General features: G+C 38.7%; 1 protein-coding gene across 1 annotated transcript; it reads left to right on the top strand.

The window, feature by feature from the left end:
* On the top strand, positions 1 to 14,081 carry fggy (FGGY carbohydrate kinase domain containing). The gene is made up of 16 exons (XM_074650562.1): positions 1 to 111; positions 391 to 585; positions 2,174 to 2,285; positions 3,097 to 3,248; positions 3,490 to 3,578; positions 4,380 to 4,495; positions 4,861 to 4,989; positions 6,604 to 6,707; positions 7,934 to 8,041; positions 8,353 to 8,414; positions 8,838 to 9,000; positions 10,223 to 10,297; positions 10,400 to 10,520; positions 10,629 to 10,723; positions 12,705 to 12,766; positions 13,580 to 14,081. The coding sequence occupies exons 2-16, from the start codon at positions 403 to 405 to the stop codon at positions 13,659 to 13,661; spliced, it is 1,653 nt and encodes a 550-aa protein (XP_074506663.1). The 5' UTR covers positions 1 to 111; positions 391 to 402; the 3' UTR covers positions 13,662 to 14,081.
* Positions 14,082 to 14,474: the final 393 nt, after the last annotated feature.

Raw genomic sequence — 14,474 nt, 5'->3', positions numbered from 1 at the left:
TTTTTGGCCAGTTTGGCTTTCCGTCGAAGCCACCGTCTCCAGCGCAAAGTCCGCTCATCAGAAACTCTAAAAGAGATGTTTTCTGCGCTGAAATAAGACTTAAAACTGCCGGTAAGCTCTCATATGTATCTAATAGCTGGTGTGCAAATGTCCTCTGCGTTTGATAACATCTGTTGTGTGTATTTGAAAGGTTATTCTGTGCACTGTAGCGTTGATTTCAGTGTCTGATGCACCAAAACATACACCAGAAATCATTAATTAGAAGCAAATCACCTATATGCATGCGTTGATATGTGTTTATTTCCATGATTTCGACACAGTTGTTGACATTGACAGTGTAACCTGGTTAATAATCAACCTCTGGGTCTTCTCTCCTCCTCTGACATGCAGCTGGTCTTCCTCATGGCAGAGGTGTATTATGTTGGGGTGGACGTGGGCACCTCCAGTGTGAGAGCTGCTCTGGTGACCAGGTCAGGGCTGCTGCAGAGCACTGCAGAGGAACCCATCAGCATCTGGGAGCCTCAGTCTGACCACTATGTCCAGTCCTCCACTGAGATCTGGGACAAATGCTGCACAGTGGTCAAGGTAGGGTGACCATTTATTTGTTATAAAAAACTATCCTTTAGTACAGATACACACAATTATTCCACAAGGCATGCTGCTGCAGGTTGTTTCACTTTACCAAGATCCAAAACCAAATCAGGTCAGCAATATACAGAGCAATGCAAGAATGGAATTCACTCCCAAGTCATATTACACAACAAAATACTGTGTATGGTTTTAAAAAAAACACTAAAAGAGCATTACTTAAAAATAAACTTTAGTAATTGATAAGTATTCTTGGGTGTGTAAGGGTATTATGTTAGTGTATGATGAGTAGTGTGAATGTGTAACTTTGTATTGTCACCATGTAAACTATGTGAACCCCAGGAAGAATAGCTGCTGCTATGCAAAAGCGAATGGGGATCTTAATAAACAAACAAACAAACAAACCATAGAGCACTGGTTGGTTCCCAATCTTTTATTAACACACACACACACACACCTCCTATCCTATCAGATAAACTCAAGTACCCCACCATCATAGACCAGACCCCACTGTTCCAATGTGTTCATTTCAACTAAGTTTAAAGTGGATGTGAAGTAACACAACATAAAAATGGATATTGTTGCTATATATTTTTTTTATATAATTTAATTTTGGTCAAGGTTACGTTCCCATAAAGCTCATACCACTGAGTGGCAGCAGCTGGACCCTTAAAGCTATTAATCCATTACATTTAGCTAATTATTTCAACTGTTTATCCAGTACTTTTAGCTAGTACTGCTTTTTGCTAATCTAACTATTTCAACAGTTTATCCCAGGGGTCAGAAACCTTTACTATCAAAAGAGACATTTTAGAAAAAAAAAAAAAGAAAATCTGTCTGGAGCTGCAAAACATTATACAGCTTACACACAGCTTAAGTAATTTATATAGTATATACTGTAAGTCTAAAGCAGTGAGGGCACAAGTGCAAATGTACTACAGAGTATTAGGGCCACATTGACGGAAAAACAATCGGAAATTTCAAGAATAAAGACTTAACTTTACGAGAAAAAAAGTTGTAATATTACGAGAAAGAAAGTCATAACTTTACAAGAAAAAAAGAATATAGCACGAAAAATTACTACTTTATAATATTATGACTTTATTCTCATAATACTACGACTTTTTTCTCTTAAACCTATGACTTTATTCTCGTAATATTATGACTTTATTTTCATAATAGTACGAGTTCTTTTCTCGTAAACCTATGACTTTATTCTCGTAATCTCAGATTTCTCTTTTTTTTTTTTACTTAATGTGGCCCTAATACTCTGTCGTACTGTCGTACCATAGACCTACAACAATGATAAATAAAAAGAAAATGTAACCAAAAAACAGTTATTCATTTCCATTATAAAAAGTCCACAGGGAGCCACTGGAGAGGAGCTAAAGAGCAGCTTGTGGCTCCAGAGCTGCTGGTGGCAGACCCCTGGTTTATCCAGTACTTTTAGCCTGTACTACTTTTAGCTAAGCTAACTAATTCAACAGTTTATCCAGTACTTTATATATTATGAATATATTACGATATTATTTATGTATAAAAGCATTGACCTGATGTCTCAAACTGTATTTCATATCTGTTCCAGAGAGTTACCCAAAGTGTGGAGAGCAGTCAGGTACGAGGGATCGGCTTTGATGCCACCTGCTCACTGGTGGTTCTGGACCAGAGCTTCCAGCCTGTGCCAGTCAGTCAGGATGGTAAGTGAAACATTTCATTCCCTTATAGCCTGACTAGGACCTCCCACATCACATATGTTGTGCTTCAGGAATGCACCATTTATATACACCTAAGCACACATAATGGTTGGAATTAATTGTGTTTTTGAAATGCTGATTGTAGGGCTGCCTCCTCTTAGTCGATTAGTCCAATAATCTATCGTTAGTTGTTCTTTTTAATGCTTTTTTCATGCTAAATTACTTATTTCTAAGAAAGTTATGAGCACATCTCTGGTAAACACAAGAAAGTGGTGCTTTTGAGTGATTCTATGGAGAAACTCAGTTTTACAGATCTGACGATTGAATCAAGTAATTGATTAGTCGACTGAGACTTTCTTTGGTCGAGGACGGCCCCAGCTGATTGTAAAATTTTACTAGAATGGATTTTTTGGAGCCTTTTCACGTGAAACCTTTCAGTTGTTGAGTTTTGCTCAGACAGTTTGTTTTAGTCTAATGTAATGGGATACTTTATTGATCCCTGAAGGTAAAACCACCTCCTCCACAGCAAGGTCAGAGGTCAGGGTCAGCTACAGAGCAGAACCCCTGCAGTTGGTAGGGATTCATGTTTTTTTTCAATTAAGCAAAGTTACACAGGGGTCAGGACCCAGTTAATCAGGTTAAATCACTGATTATATGCTGCCTAGATATTACATATATATATGGCAGTCAGAAGTTTGTTTATCATCTCCTAATAGCCCAATTTAATCATGCAGTATTAGCTATTTGGTATATCTTATTTACATTTTGCTTTCACTAAAACCCTGATCTTTCCTCTTCTTTCTTCTTCTCCCAGGTGACAGACAAAGGAACGTAGTGATGTGGATGGACCATCGTGCCGAGGAGCAGGCCACTCGTATAACCAACACTGGCCACGGGGTCCTGAGCAGGGTGGGTGGGGTCATGTCACCAGAGCTGCAACCCCCTAAGCTGCTCTGGCTCAAAGAGGTGAGAGGTGAGCAAGGTCAGCACAGGACCACTGATCTCTACATGTTTTATTGTCGCTCTCTGTGTTGGCTGCTGGTCAGCATGTGGTGGTGTTTATTTTCAGCCTTATTCCAACTTTTCCTTGGGAGGCATCAGCTTCCTGAAAGTGGTTTGTGTTAAGGTCTGTCAGTACATGCATGTGCTGTTATTACTCACTGATCAAAGGGTTAATTAGCACACATTTCTCTTGTGTTTTAATCAGAATCTAAGAGAAAGCTGCTGGAACAAAGCCGCTCACTTTTTCGACCTCCCAGATTTCCTGTCTTGGAAGGCAACAGGCTCTTTGACACGGTGAGCTTCGTCTGATCGTCTAAACCTTCATCTGTCTAATTATTTAATATGTGTTTAATATTGGTCTGGACGATAATTCAATATGATAATTTATTGTCTTTCGATGGAATCGTATCATGATGAAATCATATATCGAGATATTGTGATACACGATGCACTTCGTCTAGTTGATAATAACAAGCACATGCTGCCTCAAGTTTCTCAGAAAATCTGAATTGAATTCTGCTTATGGCAATACCCCAGTGTATGTGAATTAAACTATTGTCTTAATCTGATTACTCGGTATTTGTGTGCAAAGAGAGAATAAAAATAGGCTTTGCCATGTGGTTATTTCATATAACATAGTTATTTTTAAATATATTTACATACATAGTATTTCTTTTTTTAATTACCAAAAACATGTTATATCGTGAGATATCGTTATCGAGATATGAAATGACTTATATCGGAGTAAAAGATTTTGACTGTATCGCCCCGCCCTAGTTTAATACATGAATTTCAGAGAGGGATTAAAAAGGTTCACCATTTACAGTGACCTACAAATTGCTGTTAGTGACTACAGTATTATAACGAGGTGAAGCTAAGCTGCTGAAACACTATCCTTGTATCAAATGTCTGTTTAAAAGAAAGAATAGGGTTGTCCTCTAAAGAAGGGGACTTTCTAAGGAATGTGTCTTTTATCATGGACAAAATGTTTTTGATACTGTGGCCTTCACCAGATACTGTCAATGTCACCCCATGTTGTACTTCAATGAATGTGTTATGAGACATGTTACAGTACTATTCGCCGATGTTTCACAGGTCTTTATGCACTCTGGTGTGTAAATGGACTTATTGCCCTCCAGAAGGATGGGATGCTGGTTTTTGGACGAGCATTGGCCTGGAGGATCTCCTGGAAAACAACTTTTCCAAAATAGGTAAAAGACATTAACAAACTATCTTCTATATAATTGTATATTGTAAGATTTTAAAGGTGCAGTGTGTAGGATCTGATGGTATCTAGCAGTGAGGTTGCAAACTCCTCCCGTATGAAGAGGATGTAGATATAAACGGCTCATCCTACGGTAACGAAAACACAACGATTCTTAGTTTCAGGTGATTATACACTAAAGAAAATGTACTTTATTAATATTATTTTCCATTTCTGCTAGTAGATCCCCCTAAATGCTACACACTGTTCCTTTAAGAAAATCTGAAAATATCGCAAAAAAATTTCACATCATTTCTCATCAACAAGAGATCTTCTTTCATTATTTAAGCTGTGCTGTTTTGTGTCATCCAGGCAGCGTGACGTGTTCTCCAGGGAGCCCGTTGGGAGACGGCCTCACCCACAAAGCAGCAGCAGATTTGGGTCTGGAGCCAGGAACTGCAGTTGGTGCTTCTCTCATTGATGCTCATGCTGGAGGCCTTGGTATTACACCCTAAACCTGTTTATTGAACTAATCTTCCTCTACCAAATACATATCTATTTCTTTTAAGTTGCATTAGGTAACTTTGCAGGTTCTACATAGCTTTGAGAGTTAAGTGTTTTTAAACTATAACCTTAAAACATAAAATGTGTCATCAGTCAAGGTGTACAGGTCAAATTCTCAAATATTGCCAGACGTTTAGACTTCAAAAGACATCAAAGGGAGGAGGGAGGCAGCAGATTTTAAGTCTTAAAGTTGACATTTTGTTCTAGGGCGGCTCCTGGAGTGTCAAAAATGAAGATGTTCATCCACAAGGGAGCATAAATAACCTCTGGTTATCATTTATTATTATCATATGTTGATATTTCTTGTGCACAAATATGAAGTTTATCATAATTGTGATAATAGAGAAGGTCAGGGGCTCGTCAACACTAGATTTCAATCTCGGGAATGTAAATATCCACAGCAAGTTAGTGGGAGTTTTTAGTATTTTGTTGAAAAATTTTAAGCAGAGTCTGGCGCCTTAGGAAAGCCCTTGAAATTTCCCAAAAGCAAAGGGCTCATTCTCTGGGGTGACTGTCAAGTGGATTTTTAGATTTCTTGTACACAAATTTAAATTGTGTCCTGTTGGTGGTGCTAGACGAAAGGCCAGGGGAACATGAACATCACCATACAGACTGTTTATGGCACTCTGAGCCAGTATCAGAATCAGAATCAGAATCAGAAAGGTGTTTATTGCCAGGTGTAAGGGGTATACACGAGGAATTTTCTTTGGCTTATTGGTGCGAGGCAAACAGTATAATAGATAAACGTTAGAATAAAATAAGAATAAAAAATGTACAATTTACAAAATAAGCTATAAAATAAACATGGTATAAACAGATAGTGCAAATATTGTCGGTGTGCAAACAAAACAGCAGTAGTTGTAAAGATCATTTTTATTTTATTTTGTTGGCATTTTTGCCTTGTTAGATAGTTGACAGTAGTAGTGATAGAAGATCTCTGACTAGATTTGAAGCAGGGGAACTCTCCCAGCTTTAATAGTTTGGGCAAAAATGAAATACGTATGCAACAAACAGATGTTAAAAAGTTACTAATTAATGCTGTTTACTGTATCTGTGAGCACGTTGTTGGCTTCAGGGCAGCCGTCGACAATTCTTCTGGTTCAGAAATCCCAACCATCTGGTTTTGTTCTGCGAGATAAACTGCTCGTGAACTCTGCCCTCTGACCTCAGGCCGTGACCTCTGCCTATCACACATTGTCGTATCAGTCCGAGGCTCAAACACTCTGCACTTTTAGTTGTCACGGTGATGTACACCCCCCGGCCCCCACGCGTAGATGAACCTTCCACCTTAAACTCAAACCAGCTTGACAAACATTATTCCAGCAGTTAGTGTCACTGCTGAGTTCCTCACGAAGGTTAGAGGAGCGCCTCAAAAGGATTCAAAGCTTTTCATCTGCAAATCATTTGAGATTTGTCTCCGACCGGGCTCTTTGTGAACTTTTTATATTAAGTAATACTAAAATATATTCATATGTATTGTACCCCTGCACAATAAAATTTTTTGACATTGATAAAACAGGATTTTAAAAAGTATAATTTTGCTCTTTCCAGGTGTGATAGGTGCAGATGTAAAAGGTTTTCATTTGCCCTGTGAGGACCAGCCGATCACCTCCCGCATGGCGCTGATCTGTGGGACATCAACCTGTCACATGGCGGTGAGCCGTTTACAGCTACATTTCACCTGCTGTGTGGCTTTTTGAAAAATGCTCTTTAATATAGTATAGATATGGTGTGACCTTTCTGACACTTACACACCTTATCCCCCGCATTTTTATGAAATGCAGCCTTTTACACTCATATAATATATAACACAATATACAGTTGTTGCATCGACACTAAACCAAGAAAAACAAACAAACAACCCAAAACAAGAATGCGCCTCCTGTCTTAATAATCGGTAATCTATACTAAATGGAGTATATTGATTGCAACAGATGCAAAATATAAGAAGTATTTAGAAGAAAAATACAAATACTACAAGCTCAGAAACTGCATTGTCCACAGAAATTAGTCCATCATCATCATCTGTTAAATCTATATCAATTATTATATTACAAAATTACCCTTTAATATGTAAGTTATCCTTTCTAATGGAAGGCTTGTAACATCTGTCTTATCCATTGAGTAGTGCTTGGTCTGTGAATATTTTACCATAGCATTGCAATACATTTGGCGTAACGCAAGCTGAGGTCTATAAATGCTTGTTCCTTTTTACTATAATTATGTTCCTCTGGGATTTGTTTTTAAATAATCTTCTCCGTTATAACTCTTATCTCTTACCAGAATGTTTTAGTCTTTCTGCATTGCTAAATACAATGAAACAATGTTCACCTGGTTTCCTTACATTTTGTGCATATGTCTGGTATTTTTTTATTCTATTGATTTACTTCCACCAATATCCACATTAACCATTTATACTGTATTAGTTTAAGGCAAGTATTTATAGACTCCTGCATTAACTGCTTACCAATCTTCATCAGAAATTTCAGATTGCAAGTTTTCCTTCCAGATATGCAACTTATACTGTGAATTTTGATATGAGTGAGATGTCAGCAAATTGTAAAACTCTGATATGAAACCCTTTCTGTCTCAAGCTGTCCTTTATCATACATTTTTCCAAAAGTGAGTGTAGGGGTCTGGTAACACTTAACACACTTAGTTCTGAACTTGGAGGTGATGTAAAACTTAGCTAATACTAATACACAAGCATGCAATCTATTAAAAGTAATCTGATAAAAAAGATATTATCTAAAATTTAAACTGCAGTGGTTTCCATTACAGTATGTCTGTTAGCTTTTTACTACAGCCATATCTATGTCTTTGTAGATTGCTGGATTGATATACAATGTTAATTAAAACATTTTTCATTAATGTGCATCAGATCAGCGAGCAGCCTCTGTTTGTGCCAGGAGTGTGGGGGCCCTGCCTGTCTGCCATGGTGCCTGGCTTGTGGCTCAACGAGGGAGGACAGAGTGCTACGGGAAGGCTGGTCAGTCCTCTGTCGAGCTTTATATTATTATACAATATGTAACTGACACGCTTTTTGCTGCACAGCAACAGAAAACTGTGTGCAAGTAGAGACATAATGTATACAATCCATGTGTAAATGCACCTAAAAGACACCCTGGTGTGAGCAACTCATCTGTCAGTCTGTCTGTTTTTATAACATCACTTTAAGCTCCAGGATCTTTACTTTAATAATCATCAGTAGCAGCTTTCACAAGCCTTTATTTATGTCATCAGCTGTGTCAGGTATAATCCTCTCTGTTAAACCATGTTGCTCTCTCTCTCCTCCCTCAGATCGACCACGTGGTGAAGGGCCACGCCGCCTACGCCCAGCTCCAGGAACAGGCACGGCAGAGGTCAGCTGATGCTTTTAATGCTGCACTTCCCAGAAATGTTCTAGCACAGCTGTCATCCCCATCCAGCTGACGCATAATAATATTAAGGAAGATTAGGAGCGTAGTAAATTTATTAATTCTAGATACATCTCGACTATTCTGTGGAAGCTGCAAATAAAGTAATTTATTATTTGTTTGATTGACTTTTTACTTAGAATTAAATAAAAATGCCTGGTACACTGTCCATGCTCGCCTACTGACGTGGCTTACTGGAACACTTTACGAGCCACTGTTAATGTTATTAGTAACAGCTCTGCTTTTCCTGCTAAGTCATGTCACAGTGTCTTCAGTGAAGAAGGCCTGCAGCATTTTCTATCCGTACGACATCTTTAATGTTATTTTATCACACTGGGTTCTTCATTTGCTTACTGTTATCTTTCCCAGGTTTCCCTTTTCTGGCGAGAACATCTACAGCTTCCTCAACAACCACCTGAGTACAATGGCTAACTCCGGTTCTGCTGTTGACCTGCTGGGCTCCAGTCTTCACGTGTGGCCGGACTTCCACGGGAACAGGTCGCCCCTGGCTGACCCAGCCTTGAAGGGCATGGTGAGGGAACATGAGTCAAGGCTTCATGTGACATATGACATGAAATACTACTGATACAAAGTTAATATACTGCACTAACCTACAGAGGTGGAGTGGTCATTGCAGACCCTCCTATAATTATTAAGTATGTTTAAGTGGTCCAATTTAGTTATAGCTTATCATTTTGTTAAGTAAAGGATAGAAACAAATGTTAAATTACATTACATTGATAATATTCAGCCTCTAGATGTTGCATTCTTCTTCCCCCTTTCCATTGCATTCACTTCACAACTAGTGGTTGTCAGTTTGTCAAAGACATGCAATGTGCAGATATACCAAGTGATACCAAAGTCATTATGCTATTGGCTCACAAGTCCGGTTAGAGGTGGGAACCAAACATCAGATATCTTCCACAGAGATAAACAAAACATTCATTTTGGACCCGTCAACATTTTTAAAACGATTAATTCATAATCATAATTTAGTTTTTTTTTTAGAAAAAGCCATACTTTTATTTGGCACCTTTCTGAAAGCTCTGTGGATGCATTATTTTATTAATTATTTATCCACATAAAAATGTTATCAAGGAGAATTTTTTAATTTTGGACAGAGCTAGGCTAATGTTAGCTGTTTTTCTCTAACTCCACTATGCTAAACGAATGACCTCCTGGCTCCAGCTGCATATGTAAAGCACAGACAAGAGAGTATCAATGTTCTCATCTAAATTTTGGAAATAAACTGAATAGCTGTATTCCTTTTAAACTAAATGCATTCATAATACAGTGAGCTAGCAGCCAACTGAAGCAGCTGGCTTCACAAAGCACCACAGTCGGCCTCAGGGTCAATTCTCATTGTGCAACAAAATATCTGTGGTTTGATCTTTCTTGGTTTGCAGATATCGCCTTTAATGTTTTTTTAACATTGCGCTGACAACACTTCTCTTTTAAGGATTTCACAGAAGTATTATGATTTTATCAGTGCAAAGAATAAACTTTGTACTTAAAACGAAAGTGCGTCACAGTCGAGCCACAGAAATGATGTCTGTGTTCAGTAAGCTAATTATTGTTTCCAGACCATATCTGTAGCTCCAGGATGCAGAGAGAACTGGTGAATATTGTTGAGACTGAATCACTGTGGATTTGAGATACCAGACCCTCAATGACAGCTCTGCCTTTTGTTGGTGAATACACCCCTCTGGTGACTCACATTCTTGCATCAATGACTCATTATTACTGTTTCGCAGGTGATCGGACTGCCTCTCTCCCAAACCGTGGATGACTTGGCCCTGCTCTATTTGGCCACTGTACAAGCCCTCGCTGTGAGTGTTTTATGTGTTTCTAAGTCTGACAACCTAGTAAGGAAAGTTGTATTTGTTTGCATGTAATCTGATTCTCCCTTCTATCTTCTTCTGTGGTTTCAGCTTGGTACTCTTCATATTCTGGAGGCCATGAAAGAAGCAGGACATGACATCAGAACCCTCTTCCTGTGCGGCGGGTTGAGCAAAAACGCCCTGTTTGTCCAGATTCACGCCAACGCTACAGGTAAAAAAGACATTTTACCCAAAAAATATTAAACAATGGTTACACAAAAACAGTATCTCCCATAGAGGCTTTAGCCAATGCCACTTATTTCTATATTGTCCTCCTCAGGATTGCCTGTGGTGTTGCCTGACCAGATGGAGGCTGTGTTAATAGGAGCAGCAGTCCTGGGTGCGTGTGCATCACAGGACTACAGCACCATACAGGTGGAGTGGCACACACAGACATATACAGCACAGTATGTAAAAGTAAAGTCATAAAAGTGACAGGGTCTTAGACAGACAAGGCTTTTGAGACGTCATTTTTTAGGTTAATTTTGTCGCTGATAATTAGGAGTATCCTTGTTTGCTTTTAAACACATGTTCTTTATGAGTTTTCAAATAGTCACACATGTAAATGCAACTAATGTCCAACATGGGCCACTGCTGGTTAACGAAATGTGAAGCAGTTTTTTGTGCTAGTCTAAATTACTAGATACATTTTAATGTTTTTTTTTACAAAAACATCACACAAAATCACACAGATCCTCAAAAATATTAGTCAAAACTGTCGCTTTGTTTACTCTTAAAGGGGACGTATCATGACATTTTTCAGTTCTTGTGCACATTCATGTGGGTGTCTAGAGTGGCTACCAACGCACAAACTGTGAAATAAGACAATTCAGTCCGTTTTTTTGTGGGCTGACTAGATCAGAAAACATGTGATTTAACAAGCCATTTAGATTTGCCTCCCCTTCCTATGTCACATGCAGGCTCATTAGAATATTTCGCCCATGGCTTGAGAACTACCTTTGCAAAGGTGCGCAATATTTTTATCACAAGCCAATCAGAGCAGACCCCTTTTTTTAGTAGGGGGTCTTAAAGAGACAGGCACTAAAACAGAGCGTTTCAGACAGAGGGTGAATACAGGTATATTCAGACAGACAGTATAAGAAAAATAATGTTTTTTTTATATTAAAGCATGTAAACATGTTCTAGTAGAAACACAAAATAAAAAGTATGAACCTGAAAATGAGCACAATAGGTCCTCTTTAAAAGATAACTCACTTGGAAATCTGTACAGTAGTAGTGTTGCAATGGAAATACACTTAGACGATATCATGAATAGTCATAGTAGGAATTTGCATTTGCTATTTTATGCAAGTGGAAAAAATGGTATGAACCAGTATCCTCATGCTCAATATTACATGAAAGAGGAGGTACTTTTTGGTGTTTTGTACTTCTGAATGCACCTCTTGGTGTGTGCATTAAACATCTTGGTTCCTAAAAGCACGACATGTTTGTATATGTTCAAAAACAATGGATCCTGCATTTTCGAAAATGGATATCATCACCCTTCAGACTGCCTCTGCCTTCTGAATGCCCACTTCTTGTAAACCACGCACCTCCAGCTTTTAATGCAGAATAACTGTTAAAAAGACTCAAGCTAAACCCGTAATATGAAAAAGTATATTTTTCCAGAGCCTCAGCAGACATTATAGAGTTGTTTCCACAGTCTGTAGTACTTCTCATGAAGAGTAAACTGAACTTCATGGGTGATATCGGTGGCGTGCCCCTTTTAACAAGTGTTTATTTTGCAATATATTTAGCAGTTTGCAATCCAATCTTCTTATTTTGTAGTCTAAAATTGACCTAAAAAAAAAAACGTTAAATGCCAAGCCATCCAGATCTCATCATCACTGACTCAATGCCTCCATCTGCTGGGTGGAACCAAAACACAAAGTATAAAGTGCATCTCTGCTTGCTTCTAGCCATACAGAAGATTTGTGGCCCAATTTGTTTAAGATATAAAGTCAGTGATGATTAAATCTTTTGCGAGGTCAAGCTATCATCTCTTGGTGTCTCAGCACCAGAGCTCGGGAGCACAAGAGAATGGCAAGCCTTTAAGCCAGATATACTAAAAATAAGACGTTATTGTTTGGACTAGGCTGCACCTGTCAACCCATTTTCAGCCGTAACTACTGCAGCCAGTTGTTGAGTCTGATCCTCTTGAGCTGCACGCAGTCGACTGGCTGGATTTTGTAGGTTCAGACAGCAGAGAGAGAGGCCCTGCTCTGCATTAGTCATAAACTCAGCCACACCGAAAAACCACTGCAGTTGGCTCGTGTTAATACTATAACTGGGTCACGGCTGGAACTGAATGTGCATTACATGATTTATTGAGTGATATTTGTCTTTGCAATTTTAGGAGGCAATGGAGAGAATGGCTAAAGTGGGGAAAGTTGTTCGGCCTGACTATGAGCTCCAGAGGTGAGACAAAGAGATGTTTTTAATATATGTTTGGTGAAGGTTGTTGCTGTAACAGTCTGTGGGACAGTAACATAAATGGATCAAATGTATATGATGCCTAATTCAATAAGAATGTCATTTATTATCAACATTTTTTATCCAAACAAAAGTTGACTTCTTGAACAACTCGCCATTTTTTAAAAATCAATTCTATCTTTTCCTTTTATTCTATCTATTAATTTAACGTTGTATGTGTTAGCTGTCAGCTATTAAATTAATCTTTAACTATTTTAGATAATCAATTAATCGGTTTGAGTAAAAAAAAAAAGGTCAAAACTTTCTGATCCCAGCTTCTTAAATGTGAATATTTTCTGGTTTCTTTACTCCTCTATGAGAGTAAACTGAATATCTTTGAGTTGTGGACAAAACAAGACACTTTAGGACGTCAACTTGGGCTTTGGGAAACAGTGATCGACATTTTTTGACATTTTATAGACCAAACAACTAATCAAGAAAATAATCAACCGATTAATCGACAATGAAAATAATCGTTAATTGCAGCCCTACATATACGCAGTTAAAAAAAAAATACATATGTTATGTTTTTATTTTTTATTTCAAATGGGAAGCAAATTGCATTGCTTTTAAATGTGCAAAGTTACCCATATGGATTAGTGATGGATTGAGTTACAAGTAACCAGAATATGAACAAGCAGGTCCTTCTGTGAGGGAACTCGCGATGTAAGAAGTCTGCTTGTTTTAAATACAATGAAAACGGAAAGTTCTGTGCATCACATTTGTGTAATTATTTTCTGCATTTCATACTTTTCTCAGCTTCTACGAGAGAAAGTACAAAGTGTTCCTGCGACTGTTCGCCCACCAGAGGGAGTACCAGGCCCTCATGAGCCACAGATGACGCCGCTGGTGGGAGGCGGCCGAGCTGGAAGTGACTCGCTCTGACGTCATAGCGATGACAAATCCACACACTGGAGACGAGAACAGAAGTTGCTGCTTTTCCTGAAATTAATGGTTCAGTTTTTAAAGAGAAATTCTCAATAACTTCAAGGACAACAGCTCTCTGAGGTTGAATCTCACATCAGGGGGGTTTAGACTTCACACATGCAGGATGTCAAACCTCCTGGCAGATGACAGTAGGGAAGACCTCTATGGAGACAAGCTTTCCATGTCTGTCTTTTAGATCCACTGCTGCAGTTCTACCCAACATGAAGAGGATGACGCAGGAGTGAATGTGGTGACATCGACAGATTTTACAGTCAAAGTCAAACACCATCAAGTACCGTCACCTTCAAATGTATTCTTAATAAATGATTAAAACGATAGTGCTCATGCCTTTCACTGTCACTCCAACTCAACGTGTTTTGTATATATAATTTAATGTTCTCCAACTCAATAGTGACATTCATTTTTAAACAGCTTGTCCTTTGTTCTGTCTTCACTGTGTTTTTTTATCTTATTTTCCCATTTCCTGTTTGTAATCCCTCCACTGTCCTTAACCTCTCCTGCCTGTCTGCTGGTCACAGAGAGAGGAGCCGGCTGCCAGCCGTTTCCCAGGATCACAGTTGATAAGCTCTTCACTGATTCTGTCGACGCGGTGACGGGGGGAACGCCAAATCCTACACAGCTGAGTTAACAGCCGCCTTCAAACAGCAGTACCTTATGATAGAGAAGGGGAACAGGGGGAGATCTGATGGACAAAGCTAACAAACTC

This window comes from Sebastes fasciatus, chromosome 11, assembly GCF_043250625.1.
Source record: "Sebastes fasciatus isolate fSebFas1 chromosome 11, fSebFas1.pri, whole genome shotgun sequence".
Classification (NCBI taxonomy): domain Eukaryota; kingdom Metazoa; phylum Chordata; class Actinopteri; order Perciformes; family Sebastidae; genus Sebastes; species Sebastes fasciatus.
Note: the sequence above shows the minus strand (reverse complement) of the source record. Positions and strands in the feature narration are given on the sequence as shown.